The 15,548-nt window shown below is 44.0% G+C and overlaps 1 protein-coding gene across 1 annotated transcript in view; it reads right to left on the reverse strand.

Annotated features, from left to right (window-relative positions):
* The window catches only part of FREM2 (FRAS1 related extracellular matrix 2), a 374,871-nt gene that overhangs the window by 166,744 nt on the left and 192,579 nt on the right, over nucleotides 1-15,548 (reverse strand). The window contains exon 4 of the mRNA XM_075337311.1: nucleotides 8,145-8,375. Coding sequence (XP_075193426.1) covers nucleotides 8,145-8,375 — 231 coding nt within the window. The remainder of the gene's footprint in view (nucleotides 1-8,144; nucleotides 8,376-15,548) is intronic.

A 15,548-nucleotide genomic window follows, 5' to 3' on the forward strand; every position in this document is an offset into this window, starting at 1 on the left:
ATTCCCCTAAAATAGCCGTACATGGCGGAAGTCAGGTGCCACAACCATACCTAATGCATTCAAGATGGCAGAGACCATTTATTGGAGGTAATATCTGAGGGATCTTTAGAAATATCAAGTATCCTTATCTAAGGGCAATTGAGCAGAACAGCCCAAATTGTGTCTTCGGCGGACTGGGAGTTACAAGGAGAAACCATTTATTAAAAGGAACTGTTTAGCTTTTTCTTTATTCCGTGGTGGCGCTGCAGGAAAACTGAACACTTTTGCTAGGTTACATCAGAGATTTAGGGTTCGCTCCCATCTGACCCTTAAACCTGATGGTGAGGGGTCTCTGCCCTAGGACAGTCTGTACACAGCTGTTCATCTGTGGCCCTTTCTTAAATAAAAAAAGGGAAATGTTCAAAGTGGATAATCCCTTTAATTAACAGTTGATATTCTACCTCTACGAACTCATAAAACTCCAGCAGAGGCCATTAATTATGGACGCCCAGTAAAATGGAAAATTATACATCCAGGAGTATCGCCTACAAGAAGTCATTCCAATACAGGTCTGAGGCATTTAACGTTCACCTTTAAAGATAGGCTTAGGAATAAAGAACAGATGTTGAGTGGGCCCCCTGCCAGTGCGTGCCTGCTTTATCAGTTATCTGCACTAAGATGCATTTAGCAATCATTTTATCACTTCTTCACTCCTAAATGTATCACCTTACACAAACCAGTTCTCCTGTATCATCTTAAATATGACATTTCTCTCCTTGCACTACTTTCTGGGGAGAGAAGAAGCAATAGGTGGTTCGGTTCCCACGATGAAATCTTAACTAAGCTAAAAAATTAAATCATGTCATAAATACCCCCCAAAAAGAATAGCACTAGTATGGTCAAGAAACAATCCTATACCACTCATGAAAACGAAGGTATTTCACTACATAGGCAACCAGTGACATATAGTGCCCATATCTTTCAAGGGAACCTGTCACCAGATTTGGTGACTATAAGCTCCGGCCACAACCACTGAGCCCTTATATGTATGCACGTAAAATAGACATTTATTATACTCACCTAGGTGGCGGTCCAATCCGATGGGTGTCACTGCTCTCTGTTCTGGCGCCTCCTCTCTGCTGCGATGGCTGTCCTCCTTCTTCGTAGGCCCGTGTGGAAGACACGTGCTACATCATCCACACAGAGGCTTCCATTGTAATCCTGCACAGGTGCACTTTAATCTGCCCTTCCGAGCAGTGGTTAGTGCACAGTGCCGCACTAAAAGGTTTAGAATAGGGACCAACTCAAGAGGTTTGCCGTGACGTGGCAGTGGGCTTAATACAATCTCATCAGAATGGTAACAAAATAACCTCATGTTCTATTTAATTTTTTGCCTAGCGGCTTTAGATCATTGTATTTTTTGGGATGTGCGATCCATGTCTTTTTCTTCATAGTGTGTTATACAATATTCTATCCCCCTCTTTTTTTGCTTGGATCTGCACTCCCCCCATTTGGCACAGGTGATTTTAATCAGCAGGAGACTGCAAGAGGGGTCAGCCTTTTTTGCTCCCAGTTCACATATGGGAGCCAGTGGGAGGTGAGTGCGCAGCTCCTCTCACTGTGTGCTGGTGCTGTGTGGTGGCCGCTGTTGCGGTGGTGTCGTGTCAGTGGGGCGGTGCGGCCTGGAGCCGTGGGGGCTTCGCTTTGCAGCATGGGTGCTGTGAGGCGCCAGGTCGCCTGCCCTGCTGGCGCTTTGTCGCTGCAGCAGTGGTTAGCGCACAGTGCCGCACTAAAAGGTTTAGAATAGGGACCCACTCAAGAGGTTTGCCGTGACGTGGCAGTGGGCTTAATACAATCTGATCAGAATGGTAACAAAGAACCTCATGTTCTATTTAATTTTTTGCCTAGCGGCTTTAGATCATTGTATTTTTTGGGATGTGCGATCATTGTCTTTTTCTACATAGTGTGTTGGAGGTATCAGAAACTTATCTGAGAATGTCCAAAGACAGAGTCCCGACGCGTTTCCTCCCAAAGATGCCAGGGGATCATCAGGGGACAGACCCGGGAGGTGAATCGCCAATGAAGGAGCCTCCCTGGGGCACCAGAACGATGGTGCATGAGGGTGATACCTGAATTGTCCAAACAGAGGTCGGCTCTTTAAGCGATAAGGCCACACCTCATAACCCGGAAGTGCACATACGGCCAGTTAATAAATATCAGTAGTACATCTATATAAACAGTAAAATATAAAGAATGTATACAGGTTACAATAAGCATAAGAGAAATATGTAAAGAAACGGTACTAAGAAATATACATAGACGCTAAGTTGAAGTAATCCCGTAGCGTGTGTACCTGGAACGCAAATGCATTCCAAAGTGCGTACCGGAAGTGCATCATCACGGAAGGGATGGGCAATGAGTTGCGACCAGAAATCATACAAAGGTGGACCACAGATGCCCTCCACCAATACCCATCAAAGAAACGGTACTAAAAAGTATACATAGACACTAACTTGAAGTAATTCCGTAGCATGTGTACCTGGAACGCAAATGCATTCCAAAGTGGGTATCGGAAGTGCATCATCACGGATGGCATGGAGAATGAGTTGCGACTAGAAATCATACAAAGGTGGACCGCAAATGCGCTCCACCAACACCCGTTAGTGCGCGCACCAAAAAGATGTCATAGGCGCACCCGAAATAGAACGCAAACGGGGACCAAATAGTAACAGTGACACTTCCGGGTAAAAATCAGCAAGTTTGCCATTTTAAAAAAACGGATGCAAACATTATGCATATACTGTATATCAAATCTCAGACAGGGGTCTATATAAGATATTAATATAAACAGCACACAAAGAGAGGGCAAAATAAAGTAGTAATATTGTAAATAATAGGCAGCAATAGACGACGGAAAGGCCAAATAAGGCATCAATAAAGAAGAAAACCGCGACTATAACAAGTCTATACGGTATACTGGAGACCCCGTGGACAAAAATGGGACATCTTAAATAAAGCTGGAGAAGCTTAGACATTCATTTATACCTGCTGGGGACAGTGAATCAATGAGATATATCCACCTAGTCTCGTATTGGAGGATCTTTTTATTCTAGTTGCCTTGCCTAGGTGATTGGGGAACAATTTCAATTGTTCTAAAGGTCAAAGCATCCAAGTTTCCTCCATGGACCTGATTGATGTGTCGTGCTAGTGGCATATCACGTTTATGCCTGATGTCCACCAGGTGCTCACTAATGCGGACCCGCAATTGGCGTTTAGTCTTACTGACATAGTCACAGATACACCACTCCTGCTGTGTGGCAATTAGAAAAATGTCTATTTTGGAAAACTCAGTTGGTGGCACTACTTGAAAAGGATTTTGAGGGTGTAATCCATCCACAAAAGCTACATTTACTGCACCTAAAGGTACCATTGGTCCTATTCTCAAGCCAGGTTGACACTCTAGGTTTAGTGAGATGACTCCGTACCACCGAATCCTTTATGGACCTACCCCGCCTGAAAGTCACTGATGGTCGTTGTGTAATGAGCTTAGAAATGTCGGGGTCGGCCCTGAGGACACCGCAATGTCTCCTGAGTATCCTCATGACTTGGTCATTATGATCGTCGAAAATTCCTATGAGACGGGTAAATGGATCTTGGTCAATCCCCTGTTTAGTGACAAGAAGAGAAGCTCTATTTTCTCTCCTAGCATGCTGAAAAGCCTGATCAATAATATCTTTAGGATAGCCCCTATAGGCAAACCTCATTTTTAGATTTGAGGCCTGTTTATCAAAGTCAGAGAGAGAGGAGCAATTTCTCCGCTACCTCAGAAATTGTCCTTTGGGAATACCACGTTTAAGGGGTACTGGATGAGGGCTCTCCCAACGAGGATTATTCATTGTGGTTGGTTTCCTATAGATAGTGCTTTTCAGCATACCATGTTCCATTTTCCGAATTGTCACATCAAGGAAATTGATACAATCCCCCCAAATTCAGAAGTAATGGAAAGACCGATATCATTAATGTTTAGGGCCTTCACAAATCTCAAAAACAACAAACTTATTACCTGACCAGAGGACGAGGATGTCGTCGATATATCTCCCCCAAAAAACAATGTGGGAGGCCAGACGACATCCCCGTCCTTAAAGATGACCTGGTCCTCCCACCAGCCCAGGAGCAAGTTGGCAAAAAATTCCTTTATAAGATGACATTAATCAAGGCTAGGATCAGATACTCAGACCCTTTGTTACTGCTCTCCCTTCGGTGCTCTCCCATCGATCTTTTAAATAAGACAGAGGGATTAGTTCTGGAACCAGATACTTTCCTAGCCTCGATTGACGTCGAAACTCTGTACAGATGTGTACCGCCCCGCACTCGGCTGTAGCCGAGCCGCTCGGATCCGGGCTCGTTGGTAGGTGGCTCAAGCGCCTCCGGACCCGGGGTCACTTCGCTCTGAAAGGGGTGCTGGCGCTTTTGGATGGGGGTAGGTAGGTGCACGGTCGAAGCCGTGTTTGAGTTCGTGACGCCACCCACGGGTTGTGGTGAAGTTGGACACCACCGCTACGATTACTGGGCACCCCGGGGGAGATGGTAGTGCAGCAAGATGTTAACCCCTCCGTGTGTAGGGATGATGGCCCCGGGACCCGTTGGGGATAGCTGGGAGGTGCAGGGCGGTGCGCGGCCGGATGGCACTCTTGTACTCACGGTTATTGACACACACAAGTCTCTGGTAAACCAAGTTGATGGTGGTTGGTGCCCACAGCCGGCTGTGTCTGATCCCCCACCCGGTTCGGTGGTCTTGGCCTTTCTCCTGCACCGTGTTGTGTACTTGGGCTGCCTGCGCTTGCAGCATCAGGAGTCAGCTCCCTGGCTTGGTAGATGTCGGGAGAGCCCTTTTGCCCGCAGACGCTGGCCTGTGGGATCTCTCTGCCTGTGCGGCGGCTTTCTATCCCCCTCGGTGGGCTGTTGTCTTCAGTCGGGACTTGGGTGGGAAAGGACCTATAGTCCAGACTGCAATCAGTTCATTAACTCAGTCCAGTGGATTCTGGACCTGGTTTTAGGGTCTAAGTACCCCCCTTTGTGCTCCGGTTTCCGAGTCAGTTCCCGAGTTTAGGGCCACTACCCTGTCCAGGTCCACCACGGTTCCACCAAGCCGTCTTCCCGGCACCTGCAGGCTAAGGCCATCGTTTGCCTCCTAGCCAAGGTACCAGGGCTCCAACCCTGGCACCTGTAAGACTGCTGCAGACCTAGGCACAGGCCTGCTTCCACTACTGACCACTGACTACACACTCTCTGATCTGCAACTCAACTTTCTCCCGCCTCAGGCCCTCTGAACTCCTCGGTGGGCGTGGCCAACCACCTGGCTCCACCCCCTGGTGTGTCCATCAAGCACTGAGAGGGGTGACTAGAGTTTAATGGTTGACTGATGACACCTTATTGGGGGACAGGTGTAACGCAAGGGTCTATCTGTGACTACCTGGCTAGTCTAGGGCGTCACAGTAGTATCAGGCATGACGTCGGTTTGAGAGCAGTGGAATATTTTCTTAATACTCGAGGTGTCCATCTGAATCCCCATAATCGGTTTGTCCTCAAACTCCTTGATTTCATCTTACAAAAGAATTTTTTTTCTTTTGACGAGAGATTCTACCACTAGCTCAGGGGCACAGCAATGGGGAGCCTTTGTGCTCCCTCCTATGCCAACTTGCTTCTGGGGTTTTGTACGTACGGTAATTGTTTGGTGTTTGTTTGGCCTTTGCAGGGCTTTATAGGGTAATTCAGAGTCTCCCGTCGGTGAATGGGGGCGCCACAACACTAGGGCGTCATACTCTCCATTGCTAGGTAGAGAGAGCTTGATCAGGGCTTTATAGAGCTATTTTTATCCCTTCTCCCTCCTAGCTTTTGTTATTATACGCCCTGGATTTATATTGTGTTTTATGTTATTGTGGTTTATGACCTTTTAATGGTATTATTAAAAGTTATTTTTTAATGGGGAATAATTTTAGTTTTTTCTGACTTCCACCCCTATCATATTGGCTGCGGCCTGGTTTAATTTTTGTAATCCGACAGCACCATGAAATAGTGCAAGAAAGCCTAATTACAGCGATGTTCAACTTACTAGACTGTGTTTTGCTGTGTTGAATACAATCAGTGTTTTATCAGCAGGAGATTATCACTACATAAAAACTTACCTCTTGCATACTAATACTGCCACGCCTCAAACACTGATTAGCAGCTCTTTTTTACTATACAATGTGCACAGAAAACTGTGAATTAGTCATTTGATCTGGGTTATACACAGCTCAATCTCAGCTGTGATAAATCTGCAACAGAGAAAACTGAATCTTATCATAAGTTGCTACACCCTGTCAACTATAGTATATCACAAAAGTGAGTACACCTCTCCCATTTTTGTAAATATTTTATTATGTCTTTTCGTGGAATAACACTGAAGATCTGATACTTTGATACAATGTAAAGCAGTCAGTATACAGAGCTTGTATAACAGTGTAAGTTTTGTGCCCTCTAAATAACTCAACACACAGCCATTAATGTCTAAACCGTTGGCAACAAAAGTGAGTACACCCCAATGTAAATGGTAAAGGGTGCCCAAAGTGTGAATATTTCATGCTTCTACTATTATTTTAAAGCACTGCTTTAACTCTCTTGGACATGAGGGTCACTAGCGTTTCACAGGAGGTGCTGGATCCTCTTCCATCCTCCATGACGACATCAGGGAGCTGGTGGATGACAGAGACCTTGCGCTCCTCCACGTTCCATTTGAGGAAGCCCCACAGATGCTCAATAGGGTTTAGGTCTGGAGACGCTTGGCCAATACAGCACCTTTATCCTCAGTTTCTTTAGCAAGGCAGTAGTCGTCTTGGAGGTGTGTTTGGTGTCGTTATCATGTTGGAATACTGTCGTGTGGCCCAGTTTATGAAGGGAGGGGAACCTGCTCTGTTTCAGTATGTCACAGTACATGTTGACATTCATGATTCCCTCAATTAACTGTAGCTCCTCACAGCCGGCAGCCCTCATGCAGCCCCTAACCATGGCACTCCCACCACCATGCTTGACTGTAGGCAAGACACACTGGTCTTTGAGCTCCTCACCTGGTTGCTGCCACACATGCTTAACACCATCTGAGCCAAATAAATTTATCTTGATCTCATCAGACCACAGGACATGGTTCCAAAAATCCATGTCTTTACTTTGTCTTTAGCAAACTCTTTGTGAGTTTTCTTCTTCTTTGAAGAGGCTTCCTTCTGGAATGACAGCAATGCAGACCAATTTGACTCAGTGTACGGCATATGGTCTGAGCACTCACAGGCTGACCTCGCATCCCTTTAACGTCTGTAGCAATGCTGGCAGCACTCATACGTCTATTTTGAAAAGACAATCTCTGGCTATGATGCTTTGCATGTGCACTCAATTCCATGGTGAGTTCTGTTCTGAGTGGAACCTGCCTTGCTAAACCTCTGTATGGTCTTGGCCACCGTGCAACAGCTCAGTTTCAGGGTGTTGGCAATCTTCTTATAGCCTAGACCATCTTTATATAGAGCAAAAAAACATTTTCAGACCCTCAGAGACTTTTTTGCCATGAGGAGCCATGTTGAAATGTGAGTGTGTGAGCCAAATATAACACACCTGCTCCCCATTCACACCTGAGATAATAATTGTAATATTAATAAGTCACATGACTTTGGGGAGGAAAAATAGCTAATTGAAACAATTTGGTCATTTTCACTTACATGTGTACTCACTTTTGTTGCCAGTGATTTAGACATTAATGACTGTGTCTTGAGTTATGTAGAGGGCACCAAATTTACACTGTTATACAAGCTGTGCACTGACTACTGTACATTGTATAACAGTGTCATATCCTCAGTGTTGACCCATGAAAAGATATAAAATATTTACAAAAATGTGATAGGTGTACTCACTTTTGTCATATACTGTAAGAGATACATCACCAGAATCAAGGTGGAAACCCATAGGGTTCCTGGGAAGTGTCAACATGGGAGCGGTATGGGATTGGTAAGTGGTGTCACTCCCCATTTTTACCTACTGTTGACGGATATCATTGAGACATATCCCCCCATATAACTATAGCACACTAAAAGGTTAAACGGCAAAATAAACAAAGGACATAAACTAGATATCCAATGTACCATCTCCAGGGTCGATAATCTCCACTGTAGTCACTTCTGGGAATTCCAGTGCTGCCATGACAGGCTCTGAGAGAACGATCTGGAAGGTTTCAGACTGCTCGTATTCGCCATCAGCCAGGATCCGCACTCTCCATGTTGCCGTGGTTTGTCCAGGATTAAACTGTACTTGTTTCTGGGCCTTTCCTCTAAAGTCCTTGTCCTTTTCTGCTGTCCCATCTGCAGTGCCAATACCTGAAGAAGCCAATAAATAAATGTTAGGAATGTGCAATCTTCAGCTTAATGGACAATTACCAAGATTCTTTCATCGTCACATTTCATCAGGAAGCAGAAGCCAGTGCTAACAACGAATGGATTCATGTCCTGCTAATGGTCATTTTAGCCAATTAACGGATAGACCAATAAGGGTTAGGTGAGGCAACACCACTTCTGCATTTTCACCCACTCCTGGCTTGGCTTACAAAACATGACGTAAAATGCTAACCAAATGCTGAATATTTGAATGTGGCCTCAATATAACATTGTGCACCAAAATGATGCCAAAATGTTGGTGGAAAGTAAGTCAAACAATAGGTGGTACAAATTTACAAAGTCAAAGAATGCACCAATTTTTATACGACACTGAGAAATTTAATCCATTTTTATACTGTCTAGTCTAAAGGCTGCTTTACACCAGACAATCTATCGTGCGATAGATCGTCGGGGTCACGGTTTTTGTGACGCACATCCGGCATCGCTGGCGATGCCGGCCTGTGTGACACCTCCTAGCGACGCAGTATCGCTCACAAATCGTGAGTCGGGTACTGCTCGTTAGGTTCCATAATATCGTTTAATTTGGTTGATCATCGTTTCCGTGGTAGCACACGCCGCTCCGTGTGACACCACGGGAACGATGACCAGCTCACCTGCCTCCCGCGGCCGCCGCCGGCTCTATGTGGAAGGAAGGAGGTGGGCGGGATGTTTACATCCTGCTCATCTCCGCCCCTCCGCTTCTATTGGCCGGCGGCCGTGTGACGTCGCTGTGACGCCGAACGTCCCTCCCACTTCAGGAAGTGGACATTCGCCGCCCACAGCGAGGTCGCACGAGAGGTAAGTATGTGTGACGGGGGTTACTGACTTTGTGCGACACGGGCAGCGATTTGCCCGTGACGCAGAAAGGACGGGGGCGGGTACGATCGATTGTGAAATCGCACAATCGATCGTACCATGTAAAGCAGGCTTAAGTTTACACTGTGTAAAGATTACACGGGTTTAGTAGACCTATCTAGTAGTATTTCAATGTTTCATCATTTTTGCTGTCAATGAATAGAAATGTTTTCCTACATCCTATGCATTCACGCACCTGGCCATTTACAGGATCTGTAGCACACAGGTCCTGAATATGGGGTCCGCAATATTCTGTGAGCTCTGTATAGTCATACTTTGGTGATAGTTTGCTTATACCTTGTGAATGACGGAATTGGAGAGGAAGAAATCGGGTTATGTAACCGCGCTAGACACCACCTCCAGAACTTATGAATGATTAATGTTTTTTTATTTTCATGCACAGGTCAACACGTTTCAGGAGTACTCAGCTCCCTTCATCAGGACTAGGGCAAAAAAACATCAGATTTGATTTTTTTTGCTCTAGTCCTGATGAAGGGAGCTGAGTACTCCTGAAACACGTTGACCTGTGCATTAAAATAAACAGACATTAATCACTCATAAGTTCCAGAGGTGGTGACTAGCGTGGCTACATAACCCGATTTCTTTCTCTCCAATTCCATCTGCTATTACCGGGCCTGCAGCTTTTCACCTGGATACGACATGCAGTTATAGGGGTTGTGACTGGCACATCTGCTATAGGTGAGTTTTTACTCTTATTATCACCTTAGGTTTATTTTGGTAAGACCCTATTGCGCTTTTCTTCCACAGTTTATACGATACCTTGTGAAGGACGACAGAGGCACCATCTGGCGAAATATGAGTCCTTACTACACACCCATGCTGTAATCTATGTGCACCACTGTATGCCAAGGACCTATGCAGCCTGTAGGAATGGTATTTGACACCTGGATGAAGGATATGTTGGTTTATGGAGGTCCTGTGTACCCCAAATGGGTCTAAGCACATCATTTCTGTGTGTGAGTTATTTGGGTCAATGCACGCATTAGGGTCCCATTCAGTCATCACTGGATTATGTGCGTTTTCTATCCATAATTTTCACAGATAGTCAATGTATCTATTAAAGTCCATGATGCTATTCACATATCTGTGAATCACAGACATGTCCATTTTTGACCTGAGTCCGAGAGCAAAATGACTTATAGAAATCTATAGATCCATGAAAATCACAAACAGCACAAGAATGCCCATTATGTGCAATCTGTGTATTGTGCGTATTAATATTATTGTGGACAGGATTTTTTTTAAGAAAACAAGAAATTTACTGCTAAAACACTGATGAGACATGGATGAAACATTGTGTCCGCAGTCAAGTTACCTGCAGGAGGGCCATGGGAACCTAAAGGTGTGACCGCAACTCACCAGAGTGACGTCACCGCTGATCGCTGTGGTTCAATCTCTGCTTGAAGTTACAGCATGCAGTCATGTTCCATGATTGCGCGCTGTGTTTCAGATGTAGCAAAGCTGGAATTGTCGTGGGACCTCAATTTTATTTCAAATAAAGGATTTTTTCAGTTTTTTTGTTTATTAACTCTCACAGATTAGTAATAGAGTTAATAAACAGAGGCCTCCCATTACTAATCTAGGGTTTTATGGCAGCTGTGAGCTGACATTAACCCTTTATTACTTTTACCACTGCACCACGGCAATTGGTAAGAGTCAGGTAAAGTGCTGGGAACAGCATGTAATGGACGTGATAAGTCTGAGTGGCTGCAAGCTATTTTTTGGTTGGAGGGTGCCGAATAACCATGGGTCTCCCCAGTCTGTGAATACCAGCTTCCAGTTGTCAGGCCTTATCATGGCTGGGTATCAAAATTGGGGGGGGAACTGCATGCCAGTTTTTTAAATTATTTATTAAATAATTTAGAAAAAGCCATACGCAGCTCCTCTTATTTTGATACACGGCCAAGATAAGCGCATGGCTAGGGGATGCAGCCTGTAGCCAAAGGCTTTATCTGTACTGAGTATTATAATATGGGGGGACCATACGCCAAATATTTTATTTATTTTTATACCATGATAGATGCACATAGTATCTGTGATTGGAAGCAGTAAGCTGACATGCTGCCATTCAGGGTGGGGCACGTCTGATTGCAACCAATCATAGATGCTGATGGGTGGAGAAAGCAGTGCATATGCAATGGAGGTAATAAGCAGCCCCAAAAGTGAATGAGCGACCAGGAAGCAGTTAAGCTGCACCAGAGCTCGGTAAGTATAGCGCGCTTGCTCCTATCCCCCTATCCCTTCTACCACCATTTTTAATCGTCGGAATCTGGTTGCCATAGATTTCTATGTTGAGTGGCGTCCAGCCAGATATCGGGATCATTTCCATGCCAGAACCATATTTTTCTTTTAATCCGATTAGGTCCACCAGTCCTGGTTATCTGTGAGTCCGTCCATCACTAGTCTGCACCAAATACTTAACATAACAAATAATGTGGAGGAGCCGTCTTACCCTTCTATCACCTGCTGGATTCAGTTTTCAATTGGTGGGACCCGCTCATGATTTAGGAAGAAGCAATCCAAAAAAGCTTAATTTGAAAGAAGGCAGAAGCAAATCCAGCGGTGTTCCTCAGTAACCAGAAGATGTGAGTAAAATCATGTAATTTTTATTGAAAAAATATTAAAAAATCCATCAAGAATAGCAGTGACAAAACAGGAGATTAGTCAGAGACTAGTTTCGGCATACAAGCCTTCGTCCTGTCTGAATAGTATTGCTCTCCAACACAGCGTTTAATATTTTTTCAATCAAAATTACATGATTTTACTCACATCTTCTGGTTACTGAGGAACACAGCTGGATTTGCTTCTGCCTTCTTTCACAAATACTTAACATGTCACATGCTCTAAGAGGTCTTGAAATTGGTGAAGAATTGATCCACATTTTATTATTTTCTGAACTATACATACATATATTGTTCATATATAGATTGGCTTCGATACGCTACTGAATGTACTCTAAATTTGTAATATTTGGGCGAAAGGCATGGATCACAATCTGTATTCTAGTTCATGCCAAAGGTGGGATCAAAATGGGGCCAAGGTCCAGGCTCTGTGCGGTCCAGTCAAGTCTTTCTACACCAAACTTCCCCAACCATGTCTTAACGGACTTTGCTTTGTGCACTGGGGTACACTTGATGCTGGAATAAAACATGGCCTTCCCCACACTGTTCCCAGTTACAATTGTCCAAAATGTCTTTGATGGTACAACGTTAAGATATCCTTCCACAGGAACTAAAAGGAACTAAAAACTCCCATAGAGATGGAGCACTGCAATGTCACTTTCTATACATTACTATGCAGAACTACACCGTTATCTTGACTCACTTTTTGTGAACATGTCACAAAGCACAAATCATGACAAACTTAGCTCTGGCTCATCTATAAATATATATTTTTGTCATGATTTGGCAACCAAATTGAAATGGATCCTAATTAATAAGAGCACGGTCAGCTTCACAGAGTTATTTTTATAGAACCGTCATGTTCAAATGACACGTGGAATTACTTGGAAAGGTTTCCAGAGAATATAGTCACATAAGAGGAGACACCGCAATGTGTGAATCAACGTGGCCTCACTATATAATAAAGGGCATTGTCCCAGTATCTCCGCTCTGCAGCTCTCCGGACTCCCCGGCCCTATCTCTGGTCATATAATACCTCAGCTGCCACTTTGCAATCTCTGTTTTAAACATTAAGCACATTTTAGAGTCAAATATTCAATGACCCATTGAGGAGGTGGATTGTTTTCAGCCAGCGACAGTCTTATAGGCAAAATACGGACCTCATCATCAAAACTGGATAAAAAAGCCTCTTCTTATTATCCATAGCAAAGAAAAATCAATCAGAGCTCTGCTTTAATTTTCAAAACTGCAAAATCATAAACTGCGATGGGATTAGTTGCTTGGGGCAATAAGGAGTTTTTATTTTAGACCATTTTGGCTCATTGTGTGGCCTATTGGTGAATGTGCGTCATTATTAATTATCCCTTCCAGCACACTATATGCAAGAGTCAGGGTCTGCATGTATGGAGCGTGGAGAAAATACAGCCAGCAGCAACCTAAGCAAGCTCCGATCACTGCTGTTCAAACGTTTAGATGCCACAGTCAATCCCTTATAGTGGCATTTAAATGGTTTATTCACTGTTGAGCTTTTTTTACCGGTGCCCATGACCCCCCCACAACACAATCTCAAGATGTCAATGGATTACCATGGTAGCTGAGGGCCTACTAAAGTCCTCTGTGGAGGCCATCTAGGTCCTCCTATCCATTGGCTGAACTTCAAAGTAAATAATTCTTTTTAGTATTGTAGAATATAGAACTAGCAAACAATCACAGGTTCATGTGCTAGAGCTAGATAACACTGGAGCTTGCATTGGGTAGTGAATTGGTGTTGAGGTTGTATCTGAGGAAATACTTTTTAAGAGCTAGGTACTGATGTATAAGTTAAAAGGTTTAAGTTCTCTCCAATGAGGGAGAGACCGCTAAACATTTTTGAAGGAGAGATTCTTCCTTTTGTAGGGTGTAGAAGCTTAGACTGAAGATATTCTGAGGGGCTGAGGGGTTTACAGTTAGAATTTTCATTTGGGAGAGTTTCCACCCTCTTTTGTCCCATTTGGTTTTACTCCTTTTATGCCAAAATAAACCAGACTGAATCGGGATTGTAAAAAAGGACATTTTAATTTTGTGCCCAAGTGAGATCTGAGTGGGTGTCTTGATGTAAAAAAAATTGTAGCTTCTTGGTTTATAAGGGATACTTGGTTGATTGATTTGGATATCAGTAATGCGTGATGATTATTAAAGAGTTTTTTTTAAGTATGCCAACTCTTCTAGCGCCAGCGGAGTGCTATTGCTGTCAGTGAATTAATCTTCTGCTGACTTCTTCTGTCTCCACAGGTGAAAGTTTAGAGAATCTGCCGCTCACTAGAATAGTGTATGATTAATTAGTGCTGGTATTAGTGGAGACAATAGCCTCATTGGTTGTCAATATCAGGGGACTGGTTGTGGTCCTCAGTTACATAATGTTGGCCGAAGTGCCCATTTCTGGGTTGTAGCGCTGATAGTGTGTACTGTGACCAGAGTACACTGCATGGAATCAGAATCACTGAATGTGGAAAAAATGATAAATGCTTCATATGCATTGTAGGGTAGCATTATATTCGTCTAAGGCCCCTTTCACATTGCATTCCGATCTCCGTTCCGTGGTCCCATCGGGGTTTCCGTCCGAACCCTCAGAAAAACGTGTTTCAGAAGTATGCGCTGACAAGGCCATTGACTATAATGTTGCAGTGAAAGAAACCGTGTGCTCTGTCATGCACCAGTTTCGGGAGTATACGCCTACTGAAGATGGACACCCAGACGCAGTCTACTACGACTCGTTGTACACCTCTGGAAAGCGTATACTCCCGACAATGGTGCATGACAGAGCACACGGTGACTCCGTTTGTATCATTATACTCAATGGCCCCATTGGCGCTAAAGTTCAAAACCCATTTTGTGAGGGGCTCAGACGGAAGCCCCGATGGGACCACTGAACAGAGATTGGAACGCAGTGTGAAAGTGGCCTAAGATGAAAAATTGTTCTGAACCCTTAGATACAATCTTGGTACAATGTTATTGTTCATTAGAGGGTGAAATGAAAGTGTTACAATTAGAATAATTTGGGTAGGGTATATTATCCCTCTTAAATGTACCCATTTTTTTGCCAATAATGTTCTTTTTTTTTCGTTAAGTATACATGAAATTGAATTAGATATAGACTCAATTTCCTTAAGATGATTGCAAGGTTTGAGATTAATAAAAATGTCATAAATTTCTTTATTGAGTTTGGCAAGATTAGCTTGTCGTTTTTCAATAATGTAGGACTGCAAGCCAAATAGGGAAGGGGTCCCTGACTGCAGATGATGATGGGACTGTGTAATTTACATCATCACCTCACCTTTTTCCCCTGGTTTGGGGTTATCGGTGGCTTAAGGGTTAATTGTGGGTTTAATTAAGTGATCCCATTAAATAAGGAGGGAGTTGGAAACGCTCCTTATTAACATGCAATGTAACACTGGTTATGAATGATGCATCTCCCCTCCTTTTCCCATCTCTATTACTCCTCTGTCCCACATCCTGTATAGGTCATTGGTACCTTCTGTTCCTTAAGGCTATGTGCCCACGTTGCGTTCTGTCCCTGCCGAAATTTCTGCAGCGATTTGAACAGCACACGTGCGCTTCAAATCGCTGCAGAAAGACTGCG

This window comes from Anomaloglossus baeobatrachus, chromosome 2 (assembly GCF_048569485.1).
Source record: "Anomaloglossus baeobatrachus isolate aAnoBae1 chromosome 2, aAnoBae1.hap1, whole genome shotgun sequence".
Classification (NCBI taxonomy): domain Eukaryota; kingdom Metazoa; phylum Chordata; class Amphibia; order Anura; family Aromobatidae; genus Anomaloglossus; species Anomaloglossus baeobatrachus.